Here is a 14,913-nt window from a genome sequence, read left to right on the forward strand (position 1 = left end):
AATGGTAACTCAAATTCAAAATGATCACGTACTGTCCCCAGACATGAATTCTGCTAACATTAGCGTACTTCTAAAGCCAGGCAAAGACCCTACACTTCCTTCCAGCTATCGCTCCATTTCACTCATAAATGTAGATCTTAAAATTATTTGCAAAGCACTTGCCAGAAGATTAGAGAAAATCACCCCACTTATAATACATCCAGACCAAACAGGTTTTATCAAGGGTAGACAATCAGCCAACAATACACGCAGACTAATAAACATAATAGACTACTGCACAGTTAACAAATTAGAGTCTACCATTGTATCTTTAGACGCAGAAAAAGCATTTGACCGGGTAAACTGGAAATATTTATTAGCAGTTCTACACAAATTTGGATTTGGCTCATCCTTCATAAACTGGATCAAAACCCTACATAGCTCTCCTAATGCACGCGTTAGGACAAACGATATGGGAATTAACACAGGAACCACAAACCATAAGATAAGTCTCTACGCAGATGATGTATTACTTTTCCTACAGAACACACAAGCTTCTCTTCTGAATACAATCAAACTTATAGACAGCTTCTCTTCTATAACAGAATACTCCATCAACTGGGGTAAGTCAATAGTTTTACCTATAAATTGTAGTTTCCAGAATACGACCACCACTCCACTACAATCAGGTAATATTTGATATTTAGGCATACATGTCTCTGCTAAACTTTCAGACTTAGTACAGTTAAATCATATCCCTCTATTAAAAACAATAGAAGATGATCTTACACACTGGAACGCGCTATATCACTCATGGGGAAAGTCGCTACCATTAAAATGATGGTTCTACCAAAAGTCAACTATTTATTCTCACTAATCCCAAATAAACCCTCTGCTGCTTGGTTTAAGTCCTTAGACTCAAACATCTCAAAATTCCTATGGAAAAACAAGAAGAAGAAGAAACCTTTTATTGTCATTGCACATGTACAACGAAATTGAGCAGCAATCTTAAGGTGCATGAACATACCGTAATACAAGAATTTAAACATTTATTATAGTTTAAGGTGTAGAAAAAAAAAATATATATATATATAGAAAATATTTGATGACATTATTGCACATAGTGAGTTATTGCACATAATGGTTTTTATTTTATTGCACATGGAAAACTAATAAATATGTAAAAAGGTAGATATAGTGGTATAGTGCATGTAGTGCAGTTTTGGTCCAGTTATCAGTGTGGGGAGTGGTTGTGTGTGTGTTTAGTTGTGTTCAGCTCCCGTACAGCGCTGGGATAAAAGCTGTTTTTTAGTCTGTTTGTCCTTGATGTGATGGACCAAGCCACCAAGAATAAGTCTGCAAACCTTGCAAAAGCCAAAACTCAATGGTGGCTTAGAACTACCAAATTTATATAATTGTTTCTTAGCCAATAGATTACAGTACATTTCAAAATGGATCAAATACGACTTACTAGACAGTCCATGGTTGGACCTAGAACAAGCATTCTGTAGAAAAATAAAACTCTCAGACCTACCTTACATTAGCTCTAATATTAACAGTGGTGGACGAAGTACACCAATTATGTACTTGAGTAAAAGTACAGTTACCTTGCAATAAATATTACTCAAGTAAAAGTAAAAGTATTCACCTCAATTTTTTACTTGAGTAGAAGTACAAAAGTATCTGCCTTCAAAAATACTTAAGTATTAAAAGTAAAAGTAAAAACCTTTTTTTCTTAGCGTCACATCAAAACCCCTAGGCCTACTCGATCAACAGGTGAACAGGAAACAGTGCCTTACATTTGCCTAGCAAACACAAAATACACAAAACTAGCCTATATTATCCTCACGACATTCATTTCCAAACTTTATCCATATTAATAATTCACACTAGAAAGTACAAGTAGACAAACCGTTTAATATGAAAACATAATTCACCACCAAACAGAACAATAATTTCGAACCGGTCACTTCAGTCCTAGCTTGGGGGACTTTTTCTGAGGTTCTACGTTGTCCACCACATGGCGGGACAGGGAAGCTAGAAGCTCTAGCACCCTCATACTCAAAAAGACGCAAGCTGTCTTGAAAAGTGTTTTTTTTTTTAGGAATCTTTTTTTTCTAACGTGCTAACCCCCCCCCCCCCCCGTCGACAGTTTGAGACACACGCATTGACTGTCTTTACCAGAGACCGTCTTCACACGCTCACACGACATGCATCCAATTTCTCACACTGAAAAAAAAACTAGTTTATTTACCTCCGATCTACATCTATGATTCAATGAGTTACTAGTTCGCTCTGGCGCCAACCACTGGCGATTGATCGATCGCGATATAATACTTAATTTTTGCCCAACAATTTACACTCGCCGCCACCCCCACCCCCTGCCAACATTTTACACACATGCCGCCGCCCCGCCCCCCCAACCCTGATAATAATAATTTTAATAATAATTTTAATAATTTAGCTTTGCTTCGCTCATATTTGCTTGCCTTCGCCTCCCTCATAGGAATGAATTGCGAAGTTTGCTTCGCTTGGCCAAATTCGCATGTGTCCCCGGCTTTAACGTTTGATGTGGGAGTCTCCTGTGTTAAACTGGCGCTTAGCATCTCCACAGAGTGCAATTTGGGTACTAGCACACTGCTTTGGATAAAAGCATCTGTTAAATGTAGTACTTCAACGTGATATCATTAACCGGGATATATAAACCACCCTGTTGGTAGTACTCATCTAATGGCGAACTTACCTCGATGTGTTTGATGGCGAGTTCATAAATGATGACAGCGATGTGTTCTTCGGAATGCAGAGGAGGAATATGAATCATTTTTCTTTTCGAGGAATTAAAACATTTCGACTAAATAAGGCCAGGGGTGTTGGGGAAACACATCTGTTGCAGCCATGTCAGATCCTCAGCCATTTAGCGTACAAGTCTTAATCTCTTACTGAGTGCTGATTGGTTATAGTCTGTGACACGGTACACTTTAATCTTTCAGGATTTTATTATGCGTTGATTTTAAAATGATGTTTCATTTTTTTACAGATGTTTCTGTAAATGTAACGAAGTGAAAAGTAAAAAGTTTCGCTTTGAAATGTAGTGAAGTAAAAATATAAAGTCTTACCAAATAAAAGTACTTGATTAAAGTACAGATACATGGAAATGTTACTTAAGTACAGTAACGAATTACATCTACTTCGTTACTGTCCACCACTTCACATAATGCACAGACAGGCATGAATCTGAAGTCACATAAGCACAAATGAAAGTGATTACATTTGATGAGTAACATATAAACTAATACATAGATATGCATATGCCTAATATAGCACATTACATGTTGATCCTTGGTTATATATAAATTTAAATTAATACTATACTGGAAAACAAGTGTATTGATAGGTCTAAAATAATGCATCACATGAATATGGGAATACGCAGGTATCTATGACTAACACACAGAATTAACACTAGAACCGCCAAGCGCCGGTCATTTAATCGCTGTGACATCTTGCTACGAGCGCCACGTCTGTTCAACCTACTTATACCTAGAAGTGTATGGAGTCAAATTAGGGTCTTTAATGGTGACGAAAAAATAATAATATCGCAAATATAAGATTAGCATTTTGCATTTTACGTTCCTAATTTGTTTCTGCAATACTTTCCCTCTTTTGCGTTTCTTTCTTTTCTTTGCGATTCACATTTTATGTTGCTGCTTTTTTTTTGCAATACTTTCTCCCTTTTGCGTTTCTTTCTTTTGTTTGCGCGTCACTGCTTTTCTTTGCGTCTCGCATTTTACGTTCATAATTTTTTTTTGCGCTTCTCTCTTTTCTTTGCTCCGGTTTTACCCTCTGTGTGGGGCGGGGAAAGAGGCGTGGCCAAGAGCGAAAGGCGTGCTGTGAACGTTCAGCGTCATCAGTTGAACCGTCATCAGTTGAACCGTCACACAGCGCGTCAATTTGGTTACTGGTATCATGGCAGACGGTCGCCCAGCTGGACCACAGGTATATGCGTGCAGACATAGACATCAGGTGCTAAAGCACCACCAACTCTGCCCTTTATCAACGAAAGTGCCCTTTTAAAACTTCGTTTAAATATATATATATTATTATTATTAATTTTATTAACATTTTACTGAGGTCGGTTTGAAATGATCTTTTGAAAACCTGAGCGAATAAAAACAATGCCCTGAAATGCACCACCACCTCGCACACACCCGACCTCTCTCTTCCTTTAACACCAGATGCGCTGCAGCAGCAGTTCAGTTCAGCGAGTGGAAGGAAGCTGAACTGACGCTGAACGTTCACAGCACGCCTTTCGCTCTTGGCCACGCCTCTTTCCCCGCCCCCACACAGAGGGTAAAACCGGAGCAAAGAAAAGAGAGAAGCGCAAAAAAAAATTATGAACGTAAAATGCGAGACGCAAAGAAAAGCAGTGCAAACAAAAGAAAGAAACGCAAAAGGGAGAAAGTATTGCAAAAAAAGCAGCAACATAAAATGTGAAACGCAAAGAAAAGAAAGAAACGCAAAAGAGGGAAAGTATTGCAGAAACAAATTAGGAACGTAAAATGCAAAATGCTAATATTATATTTGCGATATTATTATTTTTTCGTCACCATTAAAGACCCTAATTTGACTCCATAGAAGTGCAGAGCACCGGTTACTTGACCGCAGCAGCACAAAAAAAATAATATCTTTGCACTGGATCCAATTTCAAAACCCTCCTTTCATGACTTTTCCCAGAATTGTCCTTTTAATAAGCTAGTATTTTTACATTGTTAAAAATCGATTTTGCTCATATATCTGTAATATTGCCATCATCACCTACACTTCAAGACTGTGATTCTCTTTTCTAACAGCGGGTGTTGCAAAGATTCGTATGTCATTTAATATTCACACTCAGCAATTTTAACTTTTGAAACACGAGTCTACAAATTTTCTGCTGTTTGTTGTAGGATCTGTAACATTATACAGTCTGCTTGTAACTTCAAGTTTATTGTGAAGTTGTATCACGTTTGCTGCTTTGTCAGTCGTATGAGCTTGGGGGTGAGTATGGGGGTTGAGGCGCTTCCACCGCATTCCATATCATTACCAAGACAATGGGGGTTAACACAGCAGGGGAGTGGGCTGCATGGACCTTAGGAAACCTTACAAAATTTTTCGTAGCTCTCAGAGGAATAGTGTTAACAGTGTAACGAACTGCTTTACGCAGAGCAGAGAGGCGGACACAAACGCTGAGGAGAGAAAGATTTATTGAATGGAATTCCAAAGGCAGAGTCCTAATACCGGGCAGGGGTCATAACAGGTAGGCAGTCCAAACATGAAATATAAACGGGCATGGTGGCACAAAGAACAAAACAAGGCAGGGGAAACAAAGACTAGGCTGAACGTACTTACGATGAAGACAAAACAGAAACAGTTAAATCCACTAGAGCATGAACGAGGCAAGAGAACAAACAAGTAAGTAGCACAAAATACCGACACCGGGACTATAAATACATTGAACTAGACTAGAAACAGGTGAAGACAATAACGACATGGGCGTGGCAGACGTGGGGAAACCATAGAAACAAGGCAGGCTCTAGGAGCAGGGAACAACACAGACACGGGGAACAGGGAAACCGGAGTGACAGCTAGGAGAGGGGGGCGTAGCCCTACGTGACAAACAGTGTTTGCACATGGAAAATTGCAATATCATTCATTTAAATCTGCTTAAAAAGAAAGCTTTGTACCCCCAAATTAGGTGGTTGTAGGTACCATGCCTCCACAGACAAAAGGGGGGGGGGGTGCTCTCCCTCGCGGCATGACCACATCAGGACGGATGTGGAACTACGTCATCAGATGAATCCCCTTTAAAAGGGGGGATCCCCCTTTGTTCGGTCTCTCTACCTGGCTGCATCAAAGTAGCTACCTAGAGACGAAGAGCGCGCACACCTTCGAGAACAAAGCAGTATTGGTTCTGCACCCGGGGCCATGCAACATGCGATCGTCGCAAGAAGTAACTAGTTCGCTACTTTTATTTCTTTTGCGGAGTTCGCTAAAACCAATTGCTTCAGCTAGCCAACGATTAAGAACTGTTTGAGCATTCGCACAATGGCCGGACCTCCACGAATTCATCTTAAAGTCGACAGCGAGGGACCGCCGATTGAACGGCCACCACAGTTTCCCCTGGACGGAGCGACGCGATCCAGCGGAACCATCTTCACAAAAGCGCACGAAGGCGTCCTCCTCAAGAGGCTACCTGGCCTACTGCGTGGGCCACGGACGAACAACTCAAAGTAAGACTGTGCTTCTGGGCAGACTTAGAAGGATATCTTGTGAATGCTTGTTTACAGTGGTGTTTATAATTACGTTCATGTTAAACCGTATTCTGTTTAAAGCTAAAAGGGGTATTCTGTTTAAAGCTTAAAGAGGTACTCTGTTTAAAGCTTGTTTGGTTATTCTTACTGATTCATTTATTTCATAGTTAGTACCCAATACCTCGTATAATTATTAAACGTGTGTCCCGCTATACGCTCGTTGGGCCTGTATAGTGACCGACGATACCATGTCTTAGTTAGGAAACATTTGCGTTGTGTTCGTGACGGTAGTGAGAGCTCGGTTTGGTTTTCGCGCCATCGAGTTTCTCTTTGTCTAAAAGATCTCCTCCCCCATACGCACGTCCACACACACGCGCATCCACGCGCGCTCGAATACACATTGCACACACACACACACACACACACACACACACACACACACACACACACACACACTAGCCTACCCTGTTGCCCCCTTTGTTTGCGATGTTTTAAATATTATGCTTTGAGATAAATAAATGTTTTTATGTTTAAATGCTGTCGTTTGAGTCGTTGTTTCCCTGTTACAACCTGAAGCCAGAACTATTATTTGAACTGTAACCTTCAGATTTATAGTTTGTTAATCAAACAATTTGGGCTATGGGAGTTGACCACAATTAGTGGCGACCTTAGTTAAATTAAGTTTATATAAAATTGGGTAAATTTAACACTGTCTGAACTCCCACCATTTCTTAGGTAATTTTATGAGACTTATTACTAAATAAATTTGGCCAGCACCTACATGGTGAAAGCGGTCAGATAACCCTCGGGGCAGTCATGGCCTGGCGGTTAGGGAACTGGTCTTGTGACCGGAGGGTTGTGGGTTCGATTCCCAGACAGGCCATGACTGAGGTGCCCTTGAGCAAGGCACCTAACCCCAACTGCTCCCCGGGCGCTGGGCTAGGGCTGCCCACCGCTCTGGGCATGTGTGATCCACAGCCCCCTAGTAATCACTAGTGTGTGTGTGTTCTGACTGCACAGATGGGTTAAAAGCGGAGAACAAATTTCGATTGGGGTGTAAAAATCACAATTGACAAAATATGGCACATTTCATTTTTTTCATTTCTAGGTATAAGTATGTAAATGAGGTGCAGCGCTTCCAGTGTTAAGAGGATTTTGTAGCGGATGCATTCTGAGACCGGGAGCCAATGAAGTTTATGGAGGATTGGAGTGATATGTTAAAATGTTTTGCTGACATAAGGACTCTGGCTGCTAGGGTTGACACCTGTCCCAGTTTTCACGTGACTGTCCCAGTTTTCCCGGGCTGTCCCGGTTTGTCCCGGTTTTCCTTCTTTTTAATAATCGGTCCTGGCAAAAAAATAATAATTTAATGTCCTGGTTTTCACTAGGTTAGTTCAAACGACTATTTAGACTGTTTCTGCACACTTTAAATCGGTCTTTTTTTTCTCGCTGTGTCCATTTTACACCCCCCCCGGTAACATTTTACATTCGCCACCCCCACCCCCCACCCCCTGTCAACAATTTACGTTCGTCACACCCCCCACCCTGTGTCAGTATGACAGTGTCCTTGTTTTTTGTCAGACCTAGGTGGCAGCCCTCCTAGTAGTATGGTAGACCATAGAACAGTGAGTTACAGTAATCCAATCTAGACGTGATGAAAGCATGGACCAGGGTTTCAGCAGTTGTAGATGAGAGTATGGGCCGAAGCCGAGCAATGTTCCAGAGGTGGAGAAAGGCAGACTTACAGACAGATTTGATGTGTGGTACAAACATGAGACAGGAGTCAAACAGAACACCTAAATTACGCACAGTAGGTGACTGGCTAACAGGTGTCATCAACAAGTAGGCTGCATTCAGGAAAGGCAGAGATGGCTGACTTGGTGCTGATAACTATGAGTTCTGTTTTAGATGCGTTGAGTTTGAGGAAATTGCAGCTTAGCCAGAATAAAGAATAAAGAAGAATTGGTTTGTCAGGATATATTAGTTAAGGCATTTCAATAGTATTCATACTTCCATCTATGATTTAACAAGCTTCCTTAACTCACCATACTGGAGCTCAGGAGGTAATCCTCTGTCTTGGTGAAAGCCATAATTCCTCAGACTGGGTCCTTGTGAATCTGATAAGAAGGGTTTCCTCAGTCCTGGGGTCGTGAACTTTGGGTCCCCAGCAGAGGAGCTGAAAAACCTTTTCTTAGGAATTTTGAGTTCATCCTATAGAAACCTTAAAGGACCAGAGATGGTTAGTTTCAAATTTTGTGAGGCAATGCACGTCCTGTGATTATGACAGTAGACCCTCAGAGCAAGGGAATGAAACAGTCCTGGGGTCGTGAACTTTGGGTCCCCAGCAGAGGAGCTGAAAAACCTTTTCTTAGGAATTTTGAGTTCATCCTATAGAAACCTTAAAGGACCAGAGATGGTTAGTTTCAAATTTTGTGAGGCAATGCACGTCCTGTGATTATGACAGTAGACCCTCAGAGCAAGGGAATGAAAAATCTTCTGCGTTCTTCACACTACACAGTCATGGCTGCCTGTAAGTTTTCTGAAAATATTGTTTCACTGTAAAGATTGTTTCCTTGCATTATAAACATATCCATATATATGTAACCCTTTCTCTCTCTCTGTAGTTCCCTAGCAAAGCTCTGTGTTAGGCCCATAGCCAGGGGGGGATTGAAGGGTTCATTCGATCCCCCCCTCCCCCCGCCGCCCCCCTCGCCCCCTCCCCCCGTACACACATGCCTCTCAAGATAGGTAGGCTATTCAATGAATTAATTGTTAATCTCTGGTGAATATACATAAAATCTTACATATCACATCCAGACTAATAAGTAGACTCAGAGAAGTGAGGAGTAAGAAAAATGGTTAAATATTTCTCTTTACAAATTTTGTTCAGACTGTTTTACACTAATCCAGTAGGTGGCGGTAATTCCCCCATTTCTGTTGTTAGCTAATGGAAAGAATTTGAATCTTGGTATTAAGTTACTTGAGAAAATGGGTAAAAAAGAAGACAAGGAGCGAAAACGGAAAAAATCAGCGGTAACATTGTCCCAAAACATTGGTGACTTGTTCAAAAAAAGGCCCAAAATCTCTAAGCTGCTGAGTGCAGGGCTTCTAATTCTTTACAACTCCCCTGCGTTAACAGTGCCGGGCTCGGCTTAGCCCAATAGTATATTGTACATGTAACACCGGATTATTAGTGTTATTATTCAGATAATTCCAAAGTCTGGATTTTAGTTGATTTTTAAGAAAGGTTAAATGACAATAAAATTCACTCACTTTGCAATGCTGATGATCATGTTAGGGTGTTTTTTACTCTCAACATGCCTGTTGCTCTTAAGGCCATAGTAAATAAAATACAGTATAAAGGTGTAAAAAAGGAGTTAAATATGGAAATGTTAGCTCTTTTCTGGCTCTACAGAGTACACAAACATTGAACAGTTAGCAGAGTATATTAAAAAACTAAAATCTGAATATTAAAAAAAACTATATTTTAAAATGGTCAGTATCTTTTCCACACATAGCCTGCAATGTCATGAACAACCTCTGAATTATTAGTGCCAGATTCACGCAAATGCAGTTTTGGGGTTCTACATTGCCACTAAAAAGGCACACAAAGTTTGATGAAAATCTGTGTCGGTTGGGTTCCAAAGTGTCAGATTTCCCGTAAAATGACCCTAAAGGAGAGGAAAAACAGACAGACAGTGAAGGCAAGACCCAATTAAAAAATAAAGAAAAAGAAGGCGAGATACAAAAGATGGAGAGGAAAAATAGACAGACAATGAATAAAAGCAACAGAGACAGACAGCAACAGAGATACAGAGGAGGAAGAGCAACAACAGACCTAGGTGAGCAACAGAGAGAGAATGAAGTCCCAGCACAGTTGTAGGAAGATTTGAATAAGACGGAACACTTCAGTTTTTAAGTTTAAGTTTTAATGACCATACCGATAGTGTACCTCATGAAGTAATTTTTATCTATTTATGTCAACAGTAGAGAGATAGGCAATAAAGGACAGCAACATCAGAGACAGACAATGGAGGACAGCCACAGAGACAATGGAACAAAGCAACAGACAACTGTGGTGAGCAACAGAGACAGACAATGAAGTCACATCATAGATGTAGGAAGTTTGAGTAACACTTACATTTATATCAAAATTATGTTAACAGATGTGGAGCAACAGACGAACAAATAAGGACAGCAACACCAGACTCACAACAAACTTATAATGAATAAAATATGTCTAAATTAAAAGGTTTGAAGTGTGCTCGTGTATTTAGGGGGCATTACAGTAGAGAGCCAAATGAAGTCCACTTTTGAGGGAAAAAGATCCCCCCCCCCCCCCCCCCCCCCCATCACAATGCTGGCTACGGGCCTGTGCGGTGCATCAGGTTGCGCTGCTTTATTGGCAAAACTCTCTGAATCCATAGTGGGCAGTGGCATTATGGAGTAAAACAAAAAATGTCGACAAAATATGAAATCACATGACTTCTTGATTCGCCAATTAATTCGCCGTTCATTTAAAAAAAATTTTTTTTTGGCCCCCCATCTTTGGCGGATAACTTTGTTTTAACACTGTTCCAAATTATTATGCAAGTAATATTTTCTCAGTTTCTCAGTTACTGTAATTGACTTCCTTGCCACTAGAGGGACTTTCACTCAGTATTTATATACCCATGGTGAACTCCACTGCAGACAGGGGCTGAGAGGAAGCAACAGTTTTCAACTGTGTCTGTGTATCTTGAAATTGTAAGTGGTTATGGTAAGAAATATACATTGTTATTTTGGTGACTTTTATTTTTGAGTTTATTATGAGTTATTTTCCGTGTTATCCTGTTGGGGAAAATAAACTTGCACATCTGTGATGCTGGGCGCTGAGAGAAGGATGGCACACACTAACCACTTTATTTACTACAGAAATAGCACAGAAAGCACACGTATAACACACATCAACGTATATGACTCCTGACAAAGACGAGCACGGGACACTGAGCGAACGCACATTAAATAGACAAACCACATAAGCCCAGAGTGTTCATGAGTCGAGCCACAGGTGAGACTGATGAACACACTCAGACACAACCACACCCACGAAGATCCACAGACGGCTAGATGTAGACAACATAAGGAGGGGTTAGGGGCTGTACCAGCTTCAAGCCGGCACATTCTACGGAAACTGCACTCATTGCAGTAACTGACAAACTCCATGCGGCTAGAGCAACTGAACTATCATCAGTTCTGATTCTGCTTGACCTTTCGACGGCCTTTGACACAGTCAATCACGAGATCCTCCTGTCCATCTTTTCAGGCCTTGGTATCACTGGGAATGCATGGACGTGGTTTGCATCCTACCTGGAGGGTCGTTCCTACCAAGTAACATGGGGAGGATCAACATCCACGCCATACAAACTCTCCACCGGTGTTCCACAAGGCTCAGTGCTGTTTCCACTTCTTTTTTCCCTTTATACCCGCTCACTGGGTGAGACAATTTCTGCACATGGCTTCCTTTATCACTGTTATGCGGATGACACGCAGCTCTTCTTTTCCTTCACTCCATCCATGGAAGCGCCTAGCCTTGGTGTAGTTGTCGACAATCAACTCTCCTTCACGGCCCACGTTGCTAACACAACACAATCATGCAGATTCGCCCTTCACAACATCCGGAGGATTCAGCCATTTCTCTCGGGGGAGGCCACTCAGGTCCTTGTCCAGTCCCTTGTCATTTCAAGACTGGACTACTGCAACTCCCTACTGGCTGGTCTTCCTATGCATGCCATCAAACCCCTGCAACTGATCTAGAACGCTGCAGCTCGGCTGGTCTTCAACCTTCCCAAGTTCAGCCATGTCACTCCCTTGCTGTGCTCCCTCCACTGGCTTCCGGTAGCTGCCCACATCAAATATAAAACCCTGGTGCTGGCCTACAAAGCAAAGAATGGTCCAGCTCCTCCTTACTTGATGGCCATGGTAAAACCCAGAAGCATACCTAGAGCGCGGAGGCGCCTCAAGTATGTCTCGTCTTGACCCTCCATCATCCAGGACACATGGGAGATAAGCATCCAGACTTTTCTCTGTCCTGGCTTCAAGGTGGTGGAATGAACTTCCCTTGTGTGTCCAAACATCGGAGTCACTTGCTGTCTTCAGACGCTGACTGGACCCACGTCTTTCAAATGCACTTTACATAATTATGCTTCGTCTATTGTGCTTTATCATCTCTTTCCTCTGGTGTTTGTTACAGGTATTGCTTACTGTCTTTTTCTTAGGTATTGTGCATAATTGGGTTATAGGAATTGCTTACTGTCTTTTTCCTCAGGTGATGTGTATATTCAGGTATAATTGTTAGGTATCATATGACTTTAGTGGTTTTTCCAGCTTAGAGTACCTTGTGTTCAGGACTATCTATACTACCTTGGAGATTCCAAGCAACTACGTAGCACTTTTGTAAGTCGCTCTGGATAAGAGCGTCTGCTAAATGCCATAAATGTAAATGTAAATGCACCTGGAGGAGGTTAATTAGAGGGGAAAACCCTCCCTGGGTTGCAGGCGCTGCAATGGGCGATCCCCCTCCTGTCCTTGCCGCACACCCTCTGTCGGGTGCAGCGCGGCTGGCGGACTTCCCTGCAGCCTTCTCAGAAGGAATGCGACCAGTCGCTTCGGAAGCTCTCGGGGGGCACGCCGCCGGGCATGCTGGCCGATGTTCGCTCGTAAGCATTATGATCGCGTTGCACTGATAAATGTTTGTGATTTCCGGCAGGCTGGAAAAGGAGAGGAAAAGACAGGAAAAAACTAATTCTAACTGAACATACTCCTAACTGAAAAGAAAAATTCTATCTATCTATCTATCTATCTATCTATCTATCTATCTATCTATCTATCTATCTATCTATCTATCTATCTATCTATCTATCTATCTATCTATCTATCTATCTATCTATCTATCTATCTATCTATCTATCTATCTATCTCCTGCATTTGTGTTTCTGTTTCTATTATGACTCTGAAGAACACACCCACAGCAGCTCATACTAACTGCTGCCTCAGTCTTGCTCTGTTAATTAACATAATAAAGGGTGATGTTTGGTCCTGCTAATTGCCGGCAAGAAGGAGGGGTGATGTCCTCAGGATCTTGAAATCTCAGGAGCAGTAGTGTTAAACTTCATCAGTGCGAACTCCGTACAGCTCTACCAAGCATTCATATGGCCAACCTCCGCTCGCTAGGCAACAAAATGGACGAACTTTCACTTCTGAACTGGACCAATAACACTAGGACTACCACCATTTTAATTCCAAACTTTTCTACCTGGCCTCCACCAGGGGGCAGTTCTGGGGACATTTGCATCCCATTAGGCCACCCTTTGTTATGCACATGCAGCCATTATAGGTAGACGGGGAGTGGGTGGAGGGGGGGGGTGATGGTGTGAACCATCAGTTCATTGTTCTGCTGGATGTGTTCACTGACTCAGATAGAGAAGAGAAAACTCTGGCCTCCCCTTGGGGAGATTGAGGGAGACTGTCTTTGTGTTTGGATGAATATGGATGTCCAATGTAGCAGCAGTTGGTGAAGCATTGCAGTGGTCATTTGAGCTGTGTTTTTTCTGCCCTTCCCTTTTTATAATATAAATAATCTTTATTTCTATAGCACCTTTCATACATACATGCATGTGCTAAAAACTACTGAAAATAAGGTGTGTGGGTGTATGTGTGTGAGGGTGTGTGTGTGTGTGTGTGTATATGTGTTTGGGTGAATATGGATGTCCAATGTAGCAGCAGTTGGTGAAGCATTGCAGTGGTCATTTGAGCTGTTTTTTTCTGCCCTTCCCTTTTTATAATAAATAATAATAATAATCTTTATTTCTATAGCACCTTTCATACATTCATGCAACTCAAAGTGCTAAAAACTACTGAAAATAAGGTTAAAAAATTACTTTTCTCTCCCCCTCATTTCTATCCTGTCCTGTATAGATAGATGAGCAACTTAGATGAGCAACCATAGATCACCATAGATGAGCAACTTTTCCCATCCAAGACCCGTTGCTGTTTTCTTCAGTATATAGCCACAAAACCAGACAAGTTTGGGATAAAGTTCTGGGTGGCATGTGACCTGAAAACCAAGTACGTATCCAACATCATCCCATACCTTGGTAAAGACTCCAGTCGTCCCACAGGGGAAAGACTATCAGAAAATGTGGTGATAAAGCTCATGGAACCATTTATGGACAAAGGTAGAGCTGTTACCACAGACAATTTTTTCACCTCACTGTCACTAGCAAAACGATTGCTGGGCCGGAAGACCACCCTCCTTGGCACAGTAAACAGGATTCGTCGTGAGCTTCCAGACTCTGCCAAAAAGACTTTGGTTCGTGAGGAATTCAGCACACAGGTGTTTTCAACCTCTGGTGCCACACTGACCGTTTACGCACCCAAACGTAGAAAGACTGTCTGCATCCTCAGTACCATGCATAGTACGGTGGAGACTGGGAACACACAAAAAAAAAGCCAAACACAATCACTGACTACAACTCCCTAAAATGTGGTGTGGATATAAATGGACCAGATGGTACGAAAGTACACTGTGCGTTGCGGAACACGGCGTTGGCCAGTCGCTGTGTTTTATAATATGATTGACATTGCAGCACTGAATGCCTATGTG

General features: G+C 41.8%; 1 protein-coding gene across 5 annotated transcripts in view; it reads left to right on the forward strand.

Annotated features, from left to right (window-relative positions):
- Nucleotides 1-14,913, forward strand: part of camk4 (calcium/calmodulin-dependent protein kinase IV) — a 178,167-nt gene that overhangs the window by 149,087 nt on the left and 14,167 nt on the right. The window contains exon 12 of one of the 5 annotated variants that reach the window (XM_076988356.1): nucleotides 10,257-10,306. The exons of the other annotated variants lie outside the window; for them this stretch is intronic. Within the exon in view, the coding sequence (XP_076844471.1) occupies nucleotides 10,257-10,259 (3 nt within the window). The 3' untranslated portion in view covers nucleotides 10,260-10,306. Of the gene's footprint in view, nucleotides 1-10,256; nucleotides 10,307-14,913 lie in introns of those variants that run through there. 5 annotated transcript variants of the gene reach the window in all.

This window comes from Brachyhypopomus gauderio, unplaced genomic scaffold (genome assembly GCF_052324685.1).
Source record: "Brachyhypopomus gauderio isolate BG-103 unplaced genomic scaffold, BGAUD_0.2 sc61, whole genome shotgun sequence".
NCBI lineage: Eukaryota > Metazoa > Chordata > Actinopteri > Gymnotiformes > Hypopomidae > Brachyhypopomus > Brachyhypopomus gauderio.